The sequence below is a fragment of the Synchiropus splendidus genome, chromosome 17 (assembly GCF_027744825.2).
Source record: "Synchiropus splendidus isolate RoL2022-P1 chromosome 17, RoL_Sspl_1.0, whole genome shotgun sequence".
Taxonomy (NCBI): Eukaryota; Metazoa; Chordata; class Actinopteri; order Syngnathiformes; family Callionymidae; genus Synchiropus; species Synchiropus splendidus.
In genome coordinates this window covers 2512922-2532195 of record NC_071350.1, presented here as the reverse complement: position 1 = coordinate 2532195, position 19274 = coordinate 2512922, and the positions used below count along the sequence as shown (strand labels likewise).

General features: G+C 45.4%; 2 protein-coding genes across 6 annotated transcripts; both read left to right on the top strand.

The window, feature by feature from the left end:
• Positions 1–321: 321 nt before the first annotated feature.
• bckdk (branched chain ketoacid dehydrogenase kinase) lies at positions 322–8059 on the top strand. The gene is made up of 11 exons (XM_053847960.1): positions 322–607; positions 1278–1346; positions 1443–1553; positions 2832–2879; positions 3860–3979; positions 4054–4152; positions 4832–4905; positions 5757–5885; positions 6036–6125; positions 6208–6363; positions 6550–8059. Exons 1-11 carry the CDS (start codon positions 434–436, stop codon positions 6692–6694), a joined length of 1215 nt encoding a protein of 404 aa, XP_053703935.1. The 5' UTR covers positions 322–433; the 3' UTR covers positions 6695–8059.
• A 311-nt stretch (positions 8060–8370) lies between these two features.
• Positions 8371–13746, top strand: LOC128748897 (uncharacterized). 5 transcript variants are annotated; one of them, XM_053847964.1, is made up of 4 exons: positions 9588–10227; positions 10383–10811; positions 10960–11152; positions 11713–13746. In XM_053847964.1, the coding sequence occupies exons 1-4, from the start codon at positions 10135–10137 to the stop codon at positions 11769–11771; spliced, it is 774 nt and encodes a 257-aa protein (XP_053703939.1). In that variant the 5' UTR covers positions 9588–10134; the 3' UTR covers positions 11772–13746. The 5 variants fall into 5 exon arrangements, with proteins under 5 accessions (XP_053703938.1, XP_053703939.1, XP_053703940.1 ...); XM_053847965.1 differs by having other exon boundaries at positions 10378–10580; positions 10678–10811; positions 10960–13746; XM_053847963.1 differs by lacking the exon at positions 9588–10227 and adding an exon at positions 8371–8575 and having other exon boundaries at positions 10378–10811; positions 10960–13746.
• The last annotated feature ends 5528 nt before the right edge of the window (positions 13747–19274 follow it).

Genomic DNA, 19274 nt, shown 5'->3' with positions numbered 1-19274 from the left:
ATGGTACTAAGCAAGATGTTACTATTGTTGACTATCCTCGTCACTGTTGGTCTGGCAGTTCTCTCTTCTTACTGCTCAGTTTAGCATTATTATGCATTATTTTCATAAGAACTTGATGATAGTGTACATATGCACGTTTTAAAAATAAATAGCTTCGTCTTCAGTTGTTTTTCAGACTGTGACCTCAAGGGTCGAGTACTGGGAATACTGGGAAGTGTTTACTTCTCTCCTGTACGCTGATGTTGCGTGGCCTCGCCCCCTCGACAGCTGATTGGCTTGGTAGTCCTGACGTCATGTGATCTCTTCTCCCAGTACCCTCTCTACTGTATCCAGCTATGTGCTATTGTGCACTGTAGCCCTGCACCCCAGATGGCCTCTCGGTACTTCTAGACAAGACCTCTCAAGAACCGAGCCACACTGAACAGAGAGAAAGATGCTGTGTAGCCTGACCGGCAGAGCCAGCTCAAGGCTGGGCAGCCTCCTGCTCGCAGCTGGCACCAAGACAGTTACGCCGAAGTCAAGCAGCGGAAGCTTCCACGCCACTTTTACAATGGCTACTGTCACGTCGTTTTACAACCAAGCGGCTATCGACGCTTCAGCAGAAAAGGTACATTTGGGATTCGTAACAAAAAATCTACTCAATAGCCTCCTTGTATTGCTCTTTGCAGCGCTACTGTAAAGCTAGCTGCTAGCAATGGCTGTGCTGCGTTCAAGAACACCGAGAGTGTTGTAAACTGTACGCTTTATACACATTAACGGAGAATTGTAAAGGTCATCGAAGTGTAAATCGTAAGAATATCCAATAAGTATAACTAATCGTCGACAACATTAACATAAGGGTGATAGACGAAGCAGCAGCATTCCTCCATGTAGCGAAAATTCTTGATGCGTGAGGTGCATAGCTTCTTCAGCTACGAGTGAAACGTGAGTGCAGTACCGTTTCCCCATCGGCACTTCGCTTCAGGAGTTTTTCTTGTATTAAGTAATACTTTCTCATAACCTTAATATAGAATTTACATTGTTACATTCATGGGATTAAAAATCTAATGGCTACTAATGAACCTTTGCTCATTGATCATTCACTCTATGTGTCTTGAATATGTATCATCTTTATAATAGTTTGTCTGTCATGCCTGCTATCTGTAGTGATGAGTGAGTCAAGGTTGCGCCCTGTCCACGCTTTTACTGTAATGAGTAATCTAATCAGGGCATTTACACTCACTTCCTGTTACTGATTTATAACTTTTTCTTTGCTAACATTGTTGTAATGTCTCTAGGCCTCAGTTAGGCTGACCTTAGCAACCCTTCTGTATTCTGGGAAATCTCCGGATGGACACCACATCTTGGTAAGCTTTTCTCACACGTGAATAATGAACAGCCATTGTTATGCTTTTGAGACTTCGCACTCAATCAATATGTCCCACCTTGTGTGTTCCCCCCAGAGCAGTGCCAAGTATCTTCACAAGGAGCTGCCTGTGCGAATTGCCCATCGCATCAAGGGCTTTCGTAGTTTGCCGTTCATCATTGGCTGCAACCCCACAATTCTGCAAGTGGTAGGTACTCATGATCAGCTGTAATTTTAAGCTTCAATTTCTCTCAAATATTGCAGATGCAAATGTTTTTACTCTAACAACACTTTCTTCTCTAAGTTGTGTTGCATAAACATTTTTGGAGTTTCCTGGTGTGGTAAATGATTAGCAGGCAGAGTAGAAGAGAGTCATAGACCATTGTGGTATTTTATTTTACCTTGCAAAACTGCAGCACTCCGGGCTTCAAAATAATTTGGTTGTTGCTGTGAGAACAGTTGCCTCAGTGGACGTGACACTGAGGGCTCAACCACTGTGATGCCAATTGAGTAAGTGTTGCTAATGAAGCCCCCACAGGATGGGTATAAGGCTGTACTTATACCCTTGGGTTGCAGAGCTTCGAGCTCCCCTCTTCAAGGCTGAAAAACAGTCATAAACACGTTCATACTAACAGATCCATGAAACACACGATAACCAGATATCCTTGACATTTTTTCCCTGGCTGTCTCTTGTTGGAAATACACCCCCGTGTATCTCTGCGTGTCAATAACTTCTTTATTAGTGGCACAAGTTCCAATTCCAACAATATTAATATTGTATAATAAATGCACAATTGCCCTTACTCTGATGAGAGTAATTTTTAGCAAGTGGCTTAAAACATCAAGTTTGCGAACAGGTTTGAGTGCACCTACTGTAATTAGTATAATTAAACAGTCAAGTCATAAAATTTATGTTCATGCAATTGGTCTCTCTCCGTCCCTTCTTGTGAGACTTTTCTAAATGTGAAAAATTGTCTCAGAAATTATGTATGGGATCAAACTCCCACCTCCATGTCTTCCAGTCCTCCCTGCCTCTACTGTGGAGCATTTCCTCCTTCTCTGCACTGCCTTATTCCTGAGATGAACTTTCACCCAGATTCCTACTTTCCCTGTACTGTGGAGGTTCTCGGTGTCGATTGCAAAATTGTGCTTACTTTTGTCATATGGGCAGCTGAAATGTGGGTCAACTTGGATTAACTCTTTCATTGCCTTCAGATCAGAGTGAACAGGATCTAAACCGTTTGCAAGTGTGATTGATCGAATGTTGCAACTGGCTGATAATGTTTTAAAGCCCCTACATACTTGAGTGTCATCCAGGAACACACTTGTTGAAGGGTCATGGTGACCAGGATAATGAAGTAGGGTAACAGCAGCCACGTGTGGGTCTGGAAAGGGAGGCAGGTTATGGGGCACCGTGGCTGGTTGGTTTCTGTCTGAATGGACAGCAGCAGCAGTTTTCTAACACCTCCTTTTTTCTGTTCTACAGCACGAGCTTTACATCAGAGCCTACCATATGCTAAGTGAATTTCCCCCGGTGAGTCCTCAACATATGTACTCGACAAAGAAGTGAAAATATGTAGGGTTTAAAAGTTCACCGGCTGAGTGGGAACTTCTCTGAACAGGAAGTTGAACGATCTGTGTGATGCACTTGTCTTGAGGTGTTTATATTTTGGTGACATTCTCATATTGGTCTAACTTGAAAAAAAATCTATTAAGCTACTTTACTCATTAAATATTCCACAAAATGTACTTCTTTACTGGAGTATTCACTATGCTACCACATTGTTAGTTGCTTAAGCCTCTTCATTTGGCTCTCTTTCGATTGATAATTTTCTTCTTATCTTTTCTTATTTTTCATCATACAGCTTCCTTTGTTGTAATGCAATAAAAGAACAGTATGCAATTGCATTAACTTCATCATCGTCACTTCATCATTCGTCATTGAATCAGCTTTAGATTTTAATGTTTATTATGTATATGAGTCAATTAGGTATCATTTCAGGCTTTTAAGGGTGAAACCCACCAGAATGAATGTCAGTTTACGTGCAAATGCTGTCGTTTAGGATCAATAGCTGTTTTGCATACAATTGCATATGCGATCTGGCCTCTCCTGTTGTTGACACCTAAAGTAATGCAGACTATTTTCTGATCGCAAGATTAGCAAGAGAATTGAAGCATGTAAGGTTAATAGCTGTTTGTATTTATTTGTCTGCTTATTCATGGTAATCCAAGGTCGTAGGAACACAAAACACAAGTCCCCCTACGCCCTACATAGACATGCAATTTGGTTCTTATTTGTATACTGTTTCTCCTACTGACACAATCAGTATACATCCTTACTGTAAACATTTATTACCAAGCTGATGAACAACTTGAAGCGCAATAACATCTTAGTATACTCGGTCACATCTGAGTCCTTTGAGAAGTTTAGCTGCTGTTGTCCTAGTCACCTCCTCTGCTTCTGTTCCCTCGTGTTTCCTCGCACTGTTGTGAAATGTTGTTTTGTATCGACAGATTAAAGATCAGGAGGTGGACACTCAATTCTGCAAGCTCGTCAGGCAGCTGCTGGATGACCACAAAGATGTGGTGACCATGTTGGCTCAGGGTTTTCGGGAGTCTCGCCGACACATCCAGGTCAGTGCTGCCAAGCCTTGTAAAGTCAGGACAACGAATTATCCAAGAACAATTTTTCTTTTTTTCTTCCACAGGATGAGACCATTATTCGAAACTTCCTGGACACAACACTGTGCTCTCGGTTGGGTATCCGGATGTTGGCCACACATCACCTGGCTCTCCATGAAGACAATGTAGGTCTTCGTTGTTGGGTTTTCGTGCTTGGTTTGAGGGTCGTAATTTTTTTTAATCCCCGCTGTCAAACAGTGTGTCTATACACCCTGAAGTTAATGGACACAAAGAAGCACTTTAGGAATGATATTTAGGGCAGAAATACATTTTGAGGTAGCTGTTTTTAATTTATTTGCAGCTTGTGTCAAATGAAATGATGAAGTAGAATGTTTCTATATTTAGATGTGAAAGATGTTGCTTTAAAATGTCTGAAATTGTGCTGCGATTAGCTAATTATTGAAGACAGGTGGAAGAATCTTAACTGAAAGTGAAGTTATCAGGAAAGGTCTAATTTAAAGTAGCAGAAAATCTAATGAAATAAACACAAAGGTAGCTGCAGCAAATACTGAGCTTTTGTAGTTGGATATTTGAGTTCTGTAAACTAAAACATAATCCCATGGTAAATTGTTACTGAGGTAAAGGTCAGTTTTGTTGTGGCAGTTCATGGAGAGTGAGGTGAGAGTTGGAATTACTTATGATGATATCTATAATGATATTTCTATACGGTTCCTGTTGATCCCGAGATCAAGCTGAAGTTAAGAAAATCGAAAAATATGCATTTGAAAAAACCCAATTGAAGGACTTTCATGAAACATTCTGAACAGTGAAAGTTGATTGTTTTCTTGCTTTGTTTCGTTGCAGCCGGATTTTGTGGGAATGATTTGCAGACGCTTGTCTCCAAAGAAAATCATTGAGAAGTGGGTGGACTTTGCCAGGTCAGTTAAATGGGCTCCTGATGTTATTTTCAAAATGTTATTGAACCACTCTAACCACTTGATCCGTGACCTTTTCACCGGAATCTATTGATAATGATCATTGGCTGCACAGAGGAGAGGAGAGGAGAGGTGAGAAGTCATCTGATAAGTGTTCTGATGACATCAGCTGTTGACAAAGTTGCCGTATCTCCTTTCTACTATCCTGTTATCTAATGGAGGGTTGTGTTGTCTGAGGACATGTGCCTCAAAATACTGATCAAAGTGTCTGTTTCCTTGGGTCAGGTGAGCGTCTTTTCTGAGCTAGTTATCCAAACACACAAAAGAGTGATCAAAATGACGTCTTTGTCAAAATTCAGGATCAGTCAATCAGTCAGTCATCTATGACATGAAGAGAAGCCTCCTCTTGTGCACTCGAATCATGTGGTGAATGTTGTGAACACACATGCTGATGATGCACTGAGTATCAGTGGTTGGGTCTTTCTCCCTGGAGCCTTCAAACCAATGCCCTGTTGAATTGCTCCACAGGGGATCTTTGTCCAAATAGCACTTCAGGGTTCCCCCCATCGGTGAAGTTTGCTTGTTTTCTGTCCGTCAGTGTTTCAATTTAAATGATGGGAATAACAGTCTTGCATTTGTGTTGTCTTTTGATGTCTAAAATGTGATTGAATGGATTAAGAAACCGCAACTTCTCTTCACCACCACTGCCCATCAAGCTACGTGTTTTCACATAGTTCTGAGACGATTATTTTCAGGAAATTTCAATTAATACTCTATTTGAACTACTTAAAGGTGGTTCAGAAAACCAGAATATCTTCCAGCTGTTGATGACATGCTGTCCGCTTGTTCTCCAGACGTCTTTGTGAGCACCAGTATGGAAACTCTCCCAGAGTGAGGATCAACGGACACGTAGCGGCTCGCTTCCCCTTCATCCCTCTGCCGCTGGATTACATCCTGCCTGAACTCCTCAAGAATGCTATGAGGTGACCTTTGTTAAAATGGGGGCAAACATATAACTGGACACACTGCTGAGAGAAACAATTGTTTTCTGCATCTGTTGTTCTGAGCTGGTTACAATTAGTGCAGGGATTCTTATAGGTTCACTCATTTTGACTCTACATTTTCCCCTGCAGAGCCACCATGGAGTCTCATCTGGAAACTCCATACAATGTCCCTGATGTAGTCGTCACCATCGCCAACAACGACATTGATTTTGTCATCAGGTGAGTCAGCATTTGTTCTGGTGCAATGGTTTGTGTGACCGCTGCCGTGTTAGCTTGAACCATCCGTCCTTTGTTGTTAAAGAATCTCGGACCGCGGCGGCGGCATCCCGCACAAGATCATCGACAAAGTGATGGACTACCACTTCAGCACGGCCGAGGAGAGCGCACAGGACCCACGCATGAACAACCTTTTCAACAACATTACCAACAGTGGGAACCAGTCCAGTCCCATGCATGGGTGAGCTGGACCACACTTGATGTTTATGTCCTGGTTTAATGGTCGGACTTGTTCTCTTGTTGTTTGAGATTTTTTTCAAGCATACTGTAAGAGCCACCTGAGAGAAAGAGAGAGTCACCTGATTTCTTTCTGAATGCTTCGTGTCTGCGTTCTGAATGCTTCGTGTCTGCGTGGTTCTCCCTGCAGGTTCGGCTTTGGCTTACCTACATCCCGGGCCTATGCTGAGTACCTCGGTGGCTCCCTCTCCATTCAGTCCATGCAGGGCATCGGCACTGACGTCTACCTGCGTCTGCGCCACATTGATGGGAAAGGAGAGAGTTTCAGAGTCTAAGCCCTGTTTCGCCTCAGAGGACCCACCTCCACACTCCACACACAGGGACTTCAGGACTCGACACAAACCCACATCTTTTTTTTTGCCTGATTATAAGCTATGTTAGCTCTCGAGTTAATGACTTCTCCTCTTGTGTATTGTACCCAGTTGTGTGCTTTTTTTTTTTTTTTACGTTTTTAGAGAGTAACTGAATTCTTGAATATGTAGTGTTTCGGGACAAACTGTGCATGACTGTTTATGTTATTGAAACCGAATGAACTGGACAGACACAGGAACTTCAGTTTTAAAGAGGTTCTCTCCTGTTACTGTTACTCAACTGCCCTGTTTGCTGATCAATATGAAAGTGTTCAAAGTGATGGCTTTATCCAAATCTTTCAGGAGGACACCGGTTTCTTGTGGTCCCACGCCTCGCCTCAATATATGTAGCCGGTGAAAGGCAGTGAGTCGTCATTGTTTTAGGGTTTTAAAATAGTTTTTCAAGAATGCTTGGTTGTTATATCTGATTGTAATGATACAAAGACTCCTCTGCCTCCCGACTGTGTCTCTAAAACATGCCAGTATTTGTCAGTCAAACTGCCAAAAACACCGCTTTTCAAAGCTTTTTAACCTGATTTCTGACAATCTGTTTTCAGCAGTATTTTTGTGGATCTTTCAGGAAGGAAAGTCCAGATGCCTTACTCTGCAATGTTTATTTCAAGTAGCTCTGCCTTTATTTGATCTCTGATACACTCCAGTTTGTTGGGAAGTGTCTAGAACTGTGACACGTCAACGACAATTTTCCACCTTTTTACTATTGTTGTTATTCCTCAGTAGTTTTTGGACTTTTTGGAGTGATCCAGTGACATAGTGCTAAATAGCACCTAATATCAAACAACAAAGTCCACGGCAAAGACCTGAGTTGTGAAAATGTGGTTTAGTTTGCCTTGAACTGAAGATTCTTTTTCTGTGCACCTCAAAAAAATTAGGTAACATCAGCTTGGTCAAAATTACTATACAAGATTAAAAGAATGTTTAAAATAGTCAGATTAAATACACCATTAATCCCCTTATTACTCTGGAAGTCATATTTTTGAGGTGAAAATCTGTAGCTGTATAACTAGTACTCTAAACATTCCCCAAATCACTTGCCATCACTACATGAACTTGTATGTTTACTGTTATTTCTTGTTGATGAATATGTTTTGGTTGACATTGGATTCTCTGTAATTCCTTAGGTTGTGCATGCACTTCTAGTTGAGAAAGAAACCCATTAGTTTTCATGAACGTTTACTGATAGAATGCAAATATCCTTATTCATCCTCAAATCAACCTATAATTGGATTTGTGGACACCGAAGGAGCTACTGTTGCAGTGGACTGGTTTATTTCTTCCAAATGTTCCCATTGTTCAGAAATCATTAAAAGGTTTGTTTGAAAGCTCTCTGCTGACTGTGATAATCAAGAGAATATATTTACCACAACTTTTAAGGTTTGATGAAAAAAAAATGCTTTTTTTCCATTTAGTTAAAATATGGGAGATTACTGTTAAAGCTCTCACTAGTGTGGACACAGTGCGTGTGTGCGTGCATCACAGCAAGTAATGACTACACATGTCAGCCAATCACAACGCGTTGTTCCGCAGACCGCGAAGAAGAACAGACATAAACTTCGCAAACGATTCGATGACAATCATTGTATTTTGTAGAAATAAATGCTACAAATGTGGTAGAAAGCGCTTTGAAACAATTCATTTCAATTTCCTCTGGCTCATTAAAACATTTAAAAAAGATATTGTATATGCCGGATGTGACATCATCACTCAGTGGCAGGTAGGATACATTTGGTAAGCGGATGCATTTGGTACCTACACCGGACTGCCGCCTCGATGACTCTGAACCCGCCGGTACTCTCCGTTGTGTTTGTTGGATTTGATGTGCGGGGTTAGGCTTCGGTTCGGAAGTTGTGTATGGACTTTTTACTCCTTTTCAACATACAGAACACGACTGGCAGGTTATACACGCCAAACCGATCAAGTGCTGCCCCCGTGTGGGGGAGCTATGACATTTGAACATGTGTAAATAAAAACTGATTCTGACAAACGACAACATGCGTCCATACTACTCGGTACCCCGTGTGGCAGCATTTGTGGCCTTAAATTTCTGCCACAACTCCAAACCTCTCCGGATCTTTATTCGGACAGTCCACAATTTGGTGCTCACAGATCAACCTCTTTGGAGCACGACGATTTTGGTTTGGATTTCTTCTCATCGGTGTGACATCATGGGAGGGTCTTGCTGTCACACACTCTACTTCGGCTGGACCCGCTTTTCAACTTCATCATGCGTCAGTGGCACATTGCACATTGACCTCTTGTCTCACATCACTTCTTACTCATGCCTCTGTGGCTTCTTCTGCCTGGTTTACCTCCTCTGTCTCCGGCAAGTGCTCTCCTCCACTGGTAGGAGCATACATTGTGTGAGCAGGTTACCATGCTCTCTGACTCATGCCCCTCACAATATACACTGGAAGACCATGCTGTTTCTTCACAACACTATGGGGACAGGACTCCCAATTGTCTCCTAGTTTTTGTCGGCCCTCCATATTGCACACTTTTACCAGGACACGATCACCAGGACTGAACTCTTAGCTTTCAAGTCATAGTATTTCTTCTCCTGCTCCTTTGCAATCCTTGACATCCTATTGGCCACTGCATAGGCTTGTGACAGAAAATTATGTAGAGTCTGAACACATTCGAGGTACTGACAAGGTTGATCTTTGCTTCCAAGACCATCTCTTAGTGACACAACTAAGACGAACGATGTCACTGAGACAGCAAAGACGATCACAGTCACTGATGAGCCACTCCCTTCCCCCTCTTTCTCTTGACATCATGGAGCAGGACGTGCTCACTCAGTTCAGGAAGCTGGAAGCCTTCGGAAGGCTGCGGGTCCGGACAGAATTTCCCCTGCCATCCTGAAGCATTGTGCTGCTGAGCTGGCTCTGTGGACGATGCAGTGAACCAGACCCTTCATTTCGTTCTGGAGCATCTGGACTCCCCAGGAACCTATGCCAGGATCCTGTTTGTAGACTTCAGCTCTGCTTTCAACACAACTCTCTCAGCTCTGCTTGAAGGCAAGCTTCGCTAGCTCAACGTGCCTGACTCCCTCTGTAGATGGATTACAGACTTCCTGACCAGCCGGAGTCAGTGTGTGCGGCTGGGGACGACTGTCTCCAACACTCGGACCCTCATCATCGGGTCTCCAGGGCTGTGTTCTCTCTCCATGGCTCTTCTCCCTGTAAACCAACTGCTGCACCTCCAGCCACTATACCGTGAAGCTGATCAAGTTTGCGGATGACACCACCATCATCGGGCTTTGTGATCAGCCTTTGTTATTTTATTTTATTTTATTAACAGCACTTTATTTCGAAGCACTTTCCTAGTTAGTGGGACCCCCGCTGACCATGGCAATCAATTCTATTCTGATTCTGATTCTGATACCAGATAAGTGGAAAATGGCCACGGAGATTCTCACCATTCTTCAGCCTTATGAAGAGGTAGTCACTGAAGTTAGTGCGTGAAGACAAGAGTCAACTACAGCCATCTCAGTTTACAGCTTATCTTGGTGTACTTCTGAACTCTCATGGAAAGTGCGCTCACTTGACAGACGAGCAGATCCTTTATTTATCCTATTTTCCATCTGTCAGCCCAGGTTCTGGCGGTTTCTCCATGTGTGGTGCCAGCCTTATGGATTATGAGGCTCCTGGGCATGATGTCAGCAGCCCACTCCGTCATCCGCCTGGGTCTCCTGAACATTCGAAGTCTGCAGTCATGGTTCAGCCGGCTCAATCTTCACCCAGTCCAGGATCCGAGACGGTTGGTGAAAGTGTATCCACGAGCTCTGAGAGATGTGAGGTTATGGAACTCTGCTTCAAACCTCCATCGCACTGTATCCTTGGATTGTCAAAACACTTCTTTACAAGTCTTTACAGATGCATCTCTGTCAGGCTGGGGAGGCCACCTGGATCAGATCTGCGTCAGCGGGATCTGTAGCAGTTCCGAAGGTCGTCAAATTAACCTGCTGGAACTGTTGGAAGTGTTGGTGGCTCTTTCTCCCTATCTAAGTGGGAACCACGTTATGGTGAGATAAGACAGCTCCACCGCAGTGGCCTATATCAACCGCCAAGGTGGCGTGAGGTCGTCTGCGTTACACAACATAGCCAGAAAGATTTGGCTCTGGGCTCATGTACATTTAGCCTCATTGAGGGCTCTGCATGTGCCTTGTGTAGACAATGTGGCACCAGAAGAATTATCTCGGAGACCACTCCCAGATGAATGGAGTTTATCTCAGGAGATGGCAAACATGGTCTAAAGTGTCAGATGCGGATCAAAGGCCCCTGGGAGTTCCCTCCATCGAGGTCAGCGCTTCTGCAAGCATCAGGAACCCCGAGGGCTCCCCCAATAATAGGACGACCCCTCAAGGTTTGGCTTCTCCAGGGTTAACAATTAGTCACTTGCCCACTGATGTCCAATTGACTCTTCAGAACGCTAAAGCACCGTCAACCCTCAGAGGATACAATGCTCAATGGACATTTTTTTCCCGGTGATGTGGAACCCAGTAAGCCTCCCTAGAATCGGCACCTGTTTCTCTAATCCTCTCTTTTCTCCAGCATCTGGTTAACGGAGGCAGCAGCGCTACATTACGGGTTTATGTAGCAGCCCTTTCCATGCCACACAATGGTCTGGACGGCCAACCCGTCGGCGAGCATCGTCTAGTGAGCTGCTTCATGTGAGGAGTGCTAAGGCTTAGACCCACCTCAAGACCTTTATGTCACTACTGGGACCTGCAGTTGCTACTCAATTCACTCTCCGAAGCCCCTTTTGAGCCACTTGATCAGGCCTCCCTGGAGCTAGCAGCTTACAAGGCGGCTCTTCTTTTTTTTTATCAGCCCTGAATGCATCTTTTTGGTGTCGATGACTTGGCGGTGTCACTTAGACCCAACCCTGCCTTTGCACCTAAATGTCTCTCTTCTTCTTCACAGGTCAGCACCTTTTCAGTAAAGGCTTTCTGCCCTCCTCCGCATTCAGACGAGGAACATGAGCGTTTAAACAAAATGTGTCCGGTTAGAGCGCTAAAAGCTTAACTGGATCAAGTCCCACCCTTCAGAAAGACGGACAGTCTGTGGGTGGCTCTCGCAGATGGTAAGAAGGGGCAAGCGCTGTCCCCTCACAGGTTGTCACATTGGCTTAGAATTGCCATCGCGAAAGCCTATGAGACAGCGGAAAAACAGGCACCGGAATCCCTGAGAACACAGTCGACCAGAGGCCTGGCAACATCTGTGGCTGCTTTCAAGGGAGTATCTCTGGCAGAAATCTGCCAGGCAGGTTCTTGGTCATCAATCTCTACTTTTGCTGACCACTATTTGTCTAATGTCTGCATCCTCCTTCCCTCATGTCGTTCTGTCTTCAGAAGCAGCCGAACACTGCGACCAGTCGGCCCTCATTGACAGCACTGGCTCTGGGACACCAGTATATGCTTCATTACAGTGTGTGCTGTGGAGTGTGCAGCGTCCCAAGATCCACCGGATTCTTGAATAACTGTCTATTCATTTGTGAATAAACACCCTCTTTCTTGCTCAGCTCAGACTAGAACCCTGACTGTAGCTGCTCAGTAAATGTTTTCTTTCCAGGTATGGAGGATTGTTAATGCCACTTTCTATTTCAGCTTTAGTGGCTGAAAGAGGGCAACGCAGTTCCTGCTGATCCAGAGTGTAAGTTACGCTCGATATATATGGGGTTGTTAATGCCACCTTCTATTTCAGATTATGCTGGCAAACGCGAGGCGGTAACTCCTGCCACCCGGAGTGTAAAATTACACTCAATGTATGAGGGGTTGTTAATGATACATCTTCATAACCCATTCATTCATTCATTCCGGCTGGATAGACCGGTGTAGGCGTAGGAACTCTCGTAGACTGGTCCGGTGTGAGTCCGGCCATGGTTTTGTCCCCTGGTTTCCAGGTCAGGCTTCATTGCCAGGCTAGGGTTCAAGTCTTGTGGTCAAGATGACCTCATAGGTGATTCAGAGTTCCGGATTGCTCACCTGAGCTCCCCCTTCATCCTGGCTACACTCGGATTCCGGTCACTGCAGGATGGAGGAGTGGAACTCAGGAACTCAAGAGTGGCCAAGGACTGCGTTGCTTCTTGAAGCTGTGCTTTAGTGTTTGGATCACTTGTCTCCTTCAGTTCATTCAAACAAAGTTGACGTTAATAAGCATATTGTTAGGTTGTTCTACTATCTCAAATCCAGCACAGTTATGCGGCTAGTTTCTTCTGAAACTTTGGGAGTGATTTGTCCAGCCATCACAACACTTCTCTCTCCACCTTACTTCAACAGGGTGGGATGAGAGTGTGAATCGTGCCAACCCCGAACCACAGTATGGCAGAGGGTGGCCACTGTACTGTTATGAAAATATCAACAGCAACTATATTCCGGCAGTGCATGTGACCGCTAAGAGTTTACAGGCAGACGGGGACCCTACAGTTTACCGGATCAAGTCCGACATGCCTCGGTACTCGGCTGAAGCTACACGGTGTTGCTCCCGTGAATAGGAGGATGTCGGCATCACTAGCTGTGAAAGACCAGCGAGTCAGGGTGCGCGGCAATCGTTCTTCCCTGACTGCAATGAGACCTCAGTCTCTCCTGAAGTTCCCGTGGACCAGACGAGGCGAGACGAGACGCTGATGCCGGGGTTCAGCCAAAACCTGTCTGGGACGGAGCCCTCTCAGCGAGATCGTACGGCGGCTCCCCTCTACTACATGGGAAGGAATGGGGGAGGGGAGGTGCACAGATCAGAGCAATGGCCAACAGTTTGGCCATTTTGTGCGGCGCTCTGGATCGACTCTCCGCAGACAAGGCAACTCTGCCCGGGGGATGAGGTGACGCATGTACAGCTGACTGCCAACATCAGACCATCCTCTGCTCCAGGGTCCAGTGCGTCTCTCTGAGGAGTTTTCAATTTACAGGACCCCAGGTGACCAGGCCCGGAGGAGCGCTCGAGGCCGAGGCGCTGGAAGGAGTGAATTCAATGCGAATAAAAAAACGCAAATACTATGCTTCAAGCAATGCTTTTATTTAAAAAAAAATTTCCACACAAACAGAAATTTCCTCCGGTCAGAGAATGGAAGCCGACCGCCCCGGGTGAAGCTGCTGCCGAAGATCCCGATGTCCATGCACACACCGTGACCAGCGCTGAGTCTTCTGCGGTTAAATCCGCTCCTGCGCTGATGTGACAAGTCTGTCCCGTGACTGCGACGAGACCTCAGTCCTGCCTGAAGTTTCCGTGGTCCAGACGAGGCGCTCCGCTCGTCTTCAGGTCTCAAGCTTCTTCTCTTGATGTGCCAGATGCGCCGACTATGGTTGTAATTTCACAATTAAAAAATCACTCACGTCTCTGTAATTTCACAGTCACATTTTGCAGAGTCCCCTGGCACTTCCAGTGAAGTAGAAACCTGGTGTAATATTCCTGGAATATGTTTGTGTCCAGCTGTCCCTGGACCCAGCCTCCCTCCCAAACAGTCCTGCAGCAGGGGGCAGAAATTATGAGGGGTCCGCCGATCCTGGGGCGTCCCCTCAAAGCATGGCTATTTCAAGGCTAGCAGGGAGTCCTCTGTGCCCCAAGGTGCAGTTTGTAGTGTATGGACTATTTATTCCATCGGAGTAATATTACCTGTTGTGCCTTGTCACGCACTATATGTTGTGCCAGCGCATTGATCTGTTTCTCTAAGATTGACGCTCCGACCGCTTGCTAGTAAAGTTGTGTGGTATGAATCTCTGCATCTGTTTGGATTATTTGCAAAGACACCACACAGTTGACTAACTGAAATGCTAAAGCACCCGCAACACTCAAAGCATATAATGCCAAATGGGTGTGGACTGCTGTCCGTTGGGTAAACATCCACTGCTAGTCCAGTTCATGCAGGGATCTCGAAGACGAAGACCCACCTCCAGACGCATCTGCCCCTATTGGGATCTTCAATTGGTACTGAAGTCTCTCTCTGAAGCTCCCTTCGAGCCACTTAATCAGGCTCCCTTGGAGCTGGTGGCTTACAAAGCAGCTCTTGTCATGGTTCTGCCCTCCATCAGGAGGGTTTGGAGAACTATGTGCCTTCTCGATTAGTCCTGAGTGTATTTCATTTGGTGTTGGTGATTCGGCGGTCTCACTCCGACCTTTTTTCCCAAATTTCTGTCTGCCTCTTCTGAGGTCAGCAATTTTTCGGTGAAGGCTTTCTGTCCTAGCCCCCACCCGGATGAGAACCACTGGCGCTTGCACAAGGTGTGTCCCGTAAGGGCATTGAGAGCTTATCTGAATGGAGTCAAGGCCTTCAGGAAAACAAAGAAGCTTTGGGTGGCACTGGCAGGTGGTAAAAAGGGGCAACAGGCCTTGTTGCCTTCAGAGGATTTTCTTTGGCAGAAATCTGCCAAGCAGCCTCCTGGGCTTCCGCCTCAACTTTTGCAGATTTCTATTTGTCTGACGTAGCTGGTTCTTCTTTGCCTCATTTTGTCCTGTCTGCAGGTGCTTCCAGCAGCTTTGGCCAATAGATGAGAGAATTGCTAGCTGACTGAGGAGAGGCTCTCTTCATCTAAATGCACCTTTTTCCTTCGGTCAGGTGGTGCAGCGCCCTCCCTCCAGAGCCGAGCGAACTTCAGGAGCGCTGATGCTTTTGTATTTTTGGTGCAATTGTTTCTCTTCCGCAGCGCTTTGTCATGGGCCAAACGTGTCTCCGCTGGTGAGTTGTCCCTCCAAATATGGACGGTTATTAGTGCCAATTGTGTTCTTCCACGTTGGGCTGAAACCAGTGCTGTGACTATGGTATGGCGTCAGGTTCCCCATGTAGTCGCCGGAGCAGGGAGGCACCTAATTTGGCAACGAGAGTGCCCCAGGGGGACGCCCACACCCATTGTATGGAGGGTTATTTGTGCCACTTCACATTCGGACTAACAACATTTTGCGTGACCTTAGGGGTGAGGTAATTGGCTCAAGACGTCTAGTAGGCCGGACTGGCGTGAGACCTGGTGTTTGGAGATAGCAGCAGGTCTCTTGGCAGAGACCTTGAAGAGACAGGCCACCGGTGAATCTTCCACTGATGCGCAGTGGTGGCCACCACGCAAGGTCCGGCTGAAATCTTTAAGGCGCGAGGTCTGGATGTTGCAGTGCTGTCCTGGTTGTACTCTGCTGGTGCTGCGTCACCTGTTTGTAAGCAGTTAAGTGCGGCAAAACGCACACTCTCCTTTGGACGACCGCTATACTTTTCGGGCTGCGAGTCCGTGCGACGTTTGTCAGGGTGGCCATGGTTCATATCACATGGTTTATTCAGGTCAGACTATGTGGTGAGGATTCTGTCTCCACCTCGTCAAGTTGACCTGCCTGGCGAACCTGGAGTTCCGGGCGGAGCCCCGGCTAGCGCAGCTCCACATTAGCCTATGGTTCTCCCATCTCTGCTACAGCCGGACTTCGTCATTGAGGGATGGGATAGGTGATGTTCACTCACTGCTCGGGGACCCCTCAGAACATGAAAATATCACCTGCAGCTTTAGGAAAAACAGTCTTTCTAGTATATTCAGCACTAAATCCAATACCATTCTGAACTGCATTACAGGGGATTATCATTTTTTCTTTTTGTCCAGGTTTGAAACCCAGCTCCTCTCGGGCTGAAAATGCGTTTTTTGCGCTGTTCACTCTCAGCTTAGGGGTGACTCAGAACATGAAAATTTCAACTGCAACTATCGGAAAAACACTCTTTCTGGTGAATTCAGTGCTTATTCTACCTTTCCGAATTGTATTTCAAGGGGATTTTTTTTTCCTGGTCTGAAAACGAGCTTCTCTCGGGCTGATAACGCGTTTTCTGCACTGTCACTCCCAGCACAGGGATGCCTCAGGACATGACATTTTTACCTGACTTTACAGCAGAAGCGGTCTTTCTAATAGTTTTCTGCACTGTTTACTCACTGCTTAGGGCTGACTCAGAACATGAAAACTTTACCGGCAACTATAGGAAAAACACCCTTTTTAGAATATTCAGCATTTAATCTACCTTTCTGAACTGTTTTCCAGGGAGTTATAAACATTTTTTTTTTGTTTCTGGTCTGAAACCCAGCTTCTCTCGGGCTGAAAACGCGTTTTCCGCACTGTTCACGCACTGCTCAGCGATATCTCAAAAGATGAAATTTTCAGCTGCCACTATAGCAGAAAAGGTATTTCTAGGTGGTGCAGAACTAATTAAACGTGTCTATAGTGATTTAAGAGACTTATCAACATTTTTATTTTTGTCCATCTGTAAAGCACCTTTTCTTTGGCTGAAAACCTGTTTTATGCACTGTTCACTCACTGCTCAGGGATGCCTGGGAACATGAAAATGTATCCTGCAACTATAGGAAAAACACTCCTTCTCGTACATTCAACAACATTCAACCTACATTTCTGAACTGTTTTCAGAAGGTTATCAACAATTTTATTTTTGCCTGTCCAAAACCCAATTTCTCTCTGGCTGAAAACGTGTTTTCTGCACAGTTCACTAACTGCTCAGCAATGTTTCAGAATATGAAAATTTCACCTGTCTATATAGCAGAAGCGGTCTTTCTAGTAGCAGCAGAACTAATTCAACCTCTCTGAAGTGGTTTCAGAGATTAACATTTTTAGGTTTGTTGGTCTGAAAACCACAGCCTCTTGGAGTGAAAACGCGTTTTCTGCACTGTTCAATCGCTGATCAGATTAGACTAAGAAAAATGAAATTATCAACTGTAAAAAAATAGAGAAAAGACTATTTCTAGTATATTTGGCACTAAACTAAACTTCTTGAACTGTTTTCAAAGGGTCATCAACAAATTTACTTTTACCGGAAACCCACCGTCTCTCTGGCTGAAAACGCGTTTTCTGCACTGTTCACTCACTGCTTATTGCTGACTCAGAACATGAAATTTTCTCCTGGCACTATAGCAGAAGGGGTGTTTCTCGTAAGTGCCGAACGAATTCAACATGTCTGAAGTGGTTTCAGATAGTTAACATTTTTACGTTTGTCGATTCTGAAAACCACAGTCCTTCGGGCTGAAAACTCGTTTTCTGCACTGTTCAATCACTGCTCACGGATGCATCTGTACATGAAAATTTCACCTGCAACTATAGGAAAAACACTATTTCTAGCATATTCAACACTAAACCTTTAGGAATAGGGCGCTGCGACTGAACTACAAACAGCCGAACCGTTCCACATTTCCTGCTTCCAAACCATGGGATGAGTTTCACGAGAGCCACGCACTGCTTTGAGGTAGATCCGGAGACTCAGTTCCCAGAGTTGGCTGAGTTCCGGGTGGTGGAGTCAAGGAGATTCCCGCTTGATCTTCTCCCGCGCCTCTTGTCATTCGCTGCCCGTCGTATCAAAGTTGAGCTCTCTCTCCACGGCCTGCTGGCGTTGAATGGGGAGACTACACACAGGTCACGACCGCATGTTGTCTGCCCACAACTGGAAGAAATCCGGACTATTTCCGGCGCGGTTCTGACACTCAACTGTCACTAAGACGGCACCGTCGTGTATTGAATGTGTATGTCACGTGATGGAAAGGAAAGAAAGGAACCCGGATGTAAGCGGGAAACAGAAGGGTATGTGGTGGTCTGAGGAGAGGAATAAACACGGTTGAGAACTGTCGAACCCGTTGTGATTCAATTCAGAAACGTGTGTTATGCAATAGATTGACAGTGTACACACGACAATGGCGACGAGGATACCGGAGTTGTGAAAACGTCAGACTGAAAAGCGCGATAAAAGTTTGCTGTTCAGGTAACCAATTAACATGGAAAAGTCTGCAATTCAGTCATTTTCCTGCTACTCGGACCCTGCGACGCTCAGACCTCGATGGAGACGTTGGCTTACGTCGTTCGAGCTTTATGCAGACGGAAAAGGATTAATCATCACGGATAATTCAGAGTATGTCATCAGACAGAGGAGGAGAGCGCTACTTTTACACCTTGCTGGCGCAGATGTACAGGACGTGTTCATGACGTTGCCGAACACTGGAGCGCAGACGGATTACGGAGCAGCTGTGGAGGCGTTGAACAGGTACTTCGTGCCACAAGTAAACACCGCATTTGCCCGTCAGACATTCCACAAGTTGCATCAGAAAAGAAGGTGAGACGGTGCAACAATTTTCCACACGTTTGAGGCAAGCAGCCAGAGACTGTGATTTTAGAATGGAAATGGAAAATCAGATAAGAGACGCAATTCTGAGTAAATGTACATCCGAATATGTGCATAGAAAATTGCTGGAAGAGGGACATGGATTGACTCTAGCTCGGACCTTGGAAGTGGCATCACAGTGTGAAAGAGTGGAGGAACAGCTGGCAGCCATGTCTTCCAATGGCCAAAAGAGGGAGACTGAGACAGTTCATCAAGTTGCTCAAAAAGGAGGGAAGTTCAAGAATCCCAGTGGAAGAATGAGAAACAGAGAAGAGGATATTAAAGACAAGAAGTGCTTCAGATGTGGATATACTGATCACCTGGGGAAAGACCCAAAGTGCCCAGCACGTGGACAAACTTGTTGCAAGTGCAA

What these genes read in the sequence shown, in the direction of transcription:
- bckdk (XM_053847960.1), top strand. Translation starts at nt 434, where the DNA reads ATGCTGTGTAGCCTGACCGGCAGAGCCAGCTCAAGGCTGGGCAGCCTC. An exon ending in TGGCTCTCCATGAAGACAAT is followed by an intron (nt 4,153 to 4,831) that starts GTAGGTCTTCGT and finishes GTTTCGTTGCAG; the next exon opens with CCGGATTTTGTGGGAATGAT. An exon ending in GACATTGATTTTGTCATCAG is followed by an intron (nt 6,126 to 6,207) that starts GTGAGTCAGCAT and finishes TTGTTGTTAAAG; the next exon opens with AATCTCGGACCGCGGCGGCG.
- LOC128748897 (XM_053847961.1), top strand. Translation starts at nt 10,135, where the DNA reads ATGGCAATCAATTCTATTCTGATTCTGATTCTGATACCAGATAAGTGG. An exon ending in TTCTTCAGCCTTATGAAGAG is followed by an intron (nt 10,228 to 10,382) that starts GTAGTCACTGAA and finishes CTGTCAGCCCAG; the next exon opens with GTTCTGGCGGTTTCTCCATG. An exon ending in TAAGTGGGAACCACGTTATG is followed by an intron (nt 10,812 to 10,959) that starts GTGAGATAAGAC and finishes TGCCTTGTGTAG; the next exon opens with ACAATGTGGCACCAGAAGAA.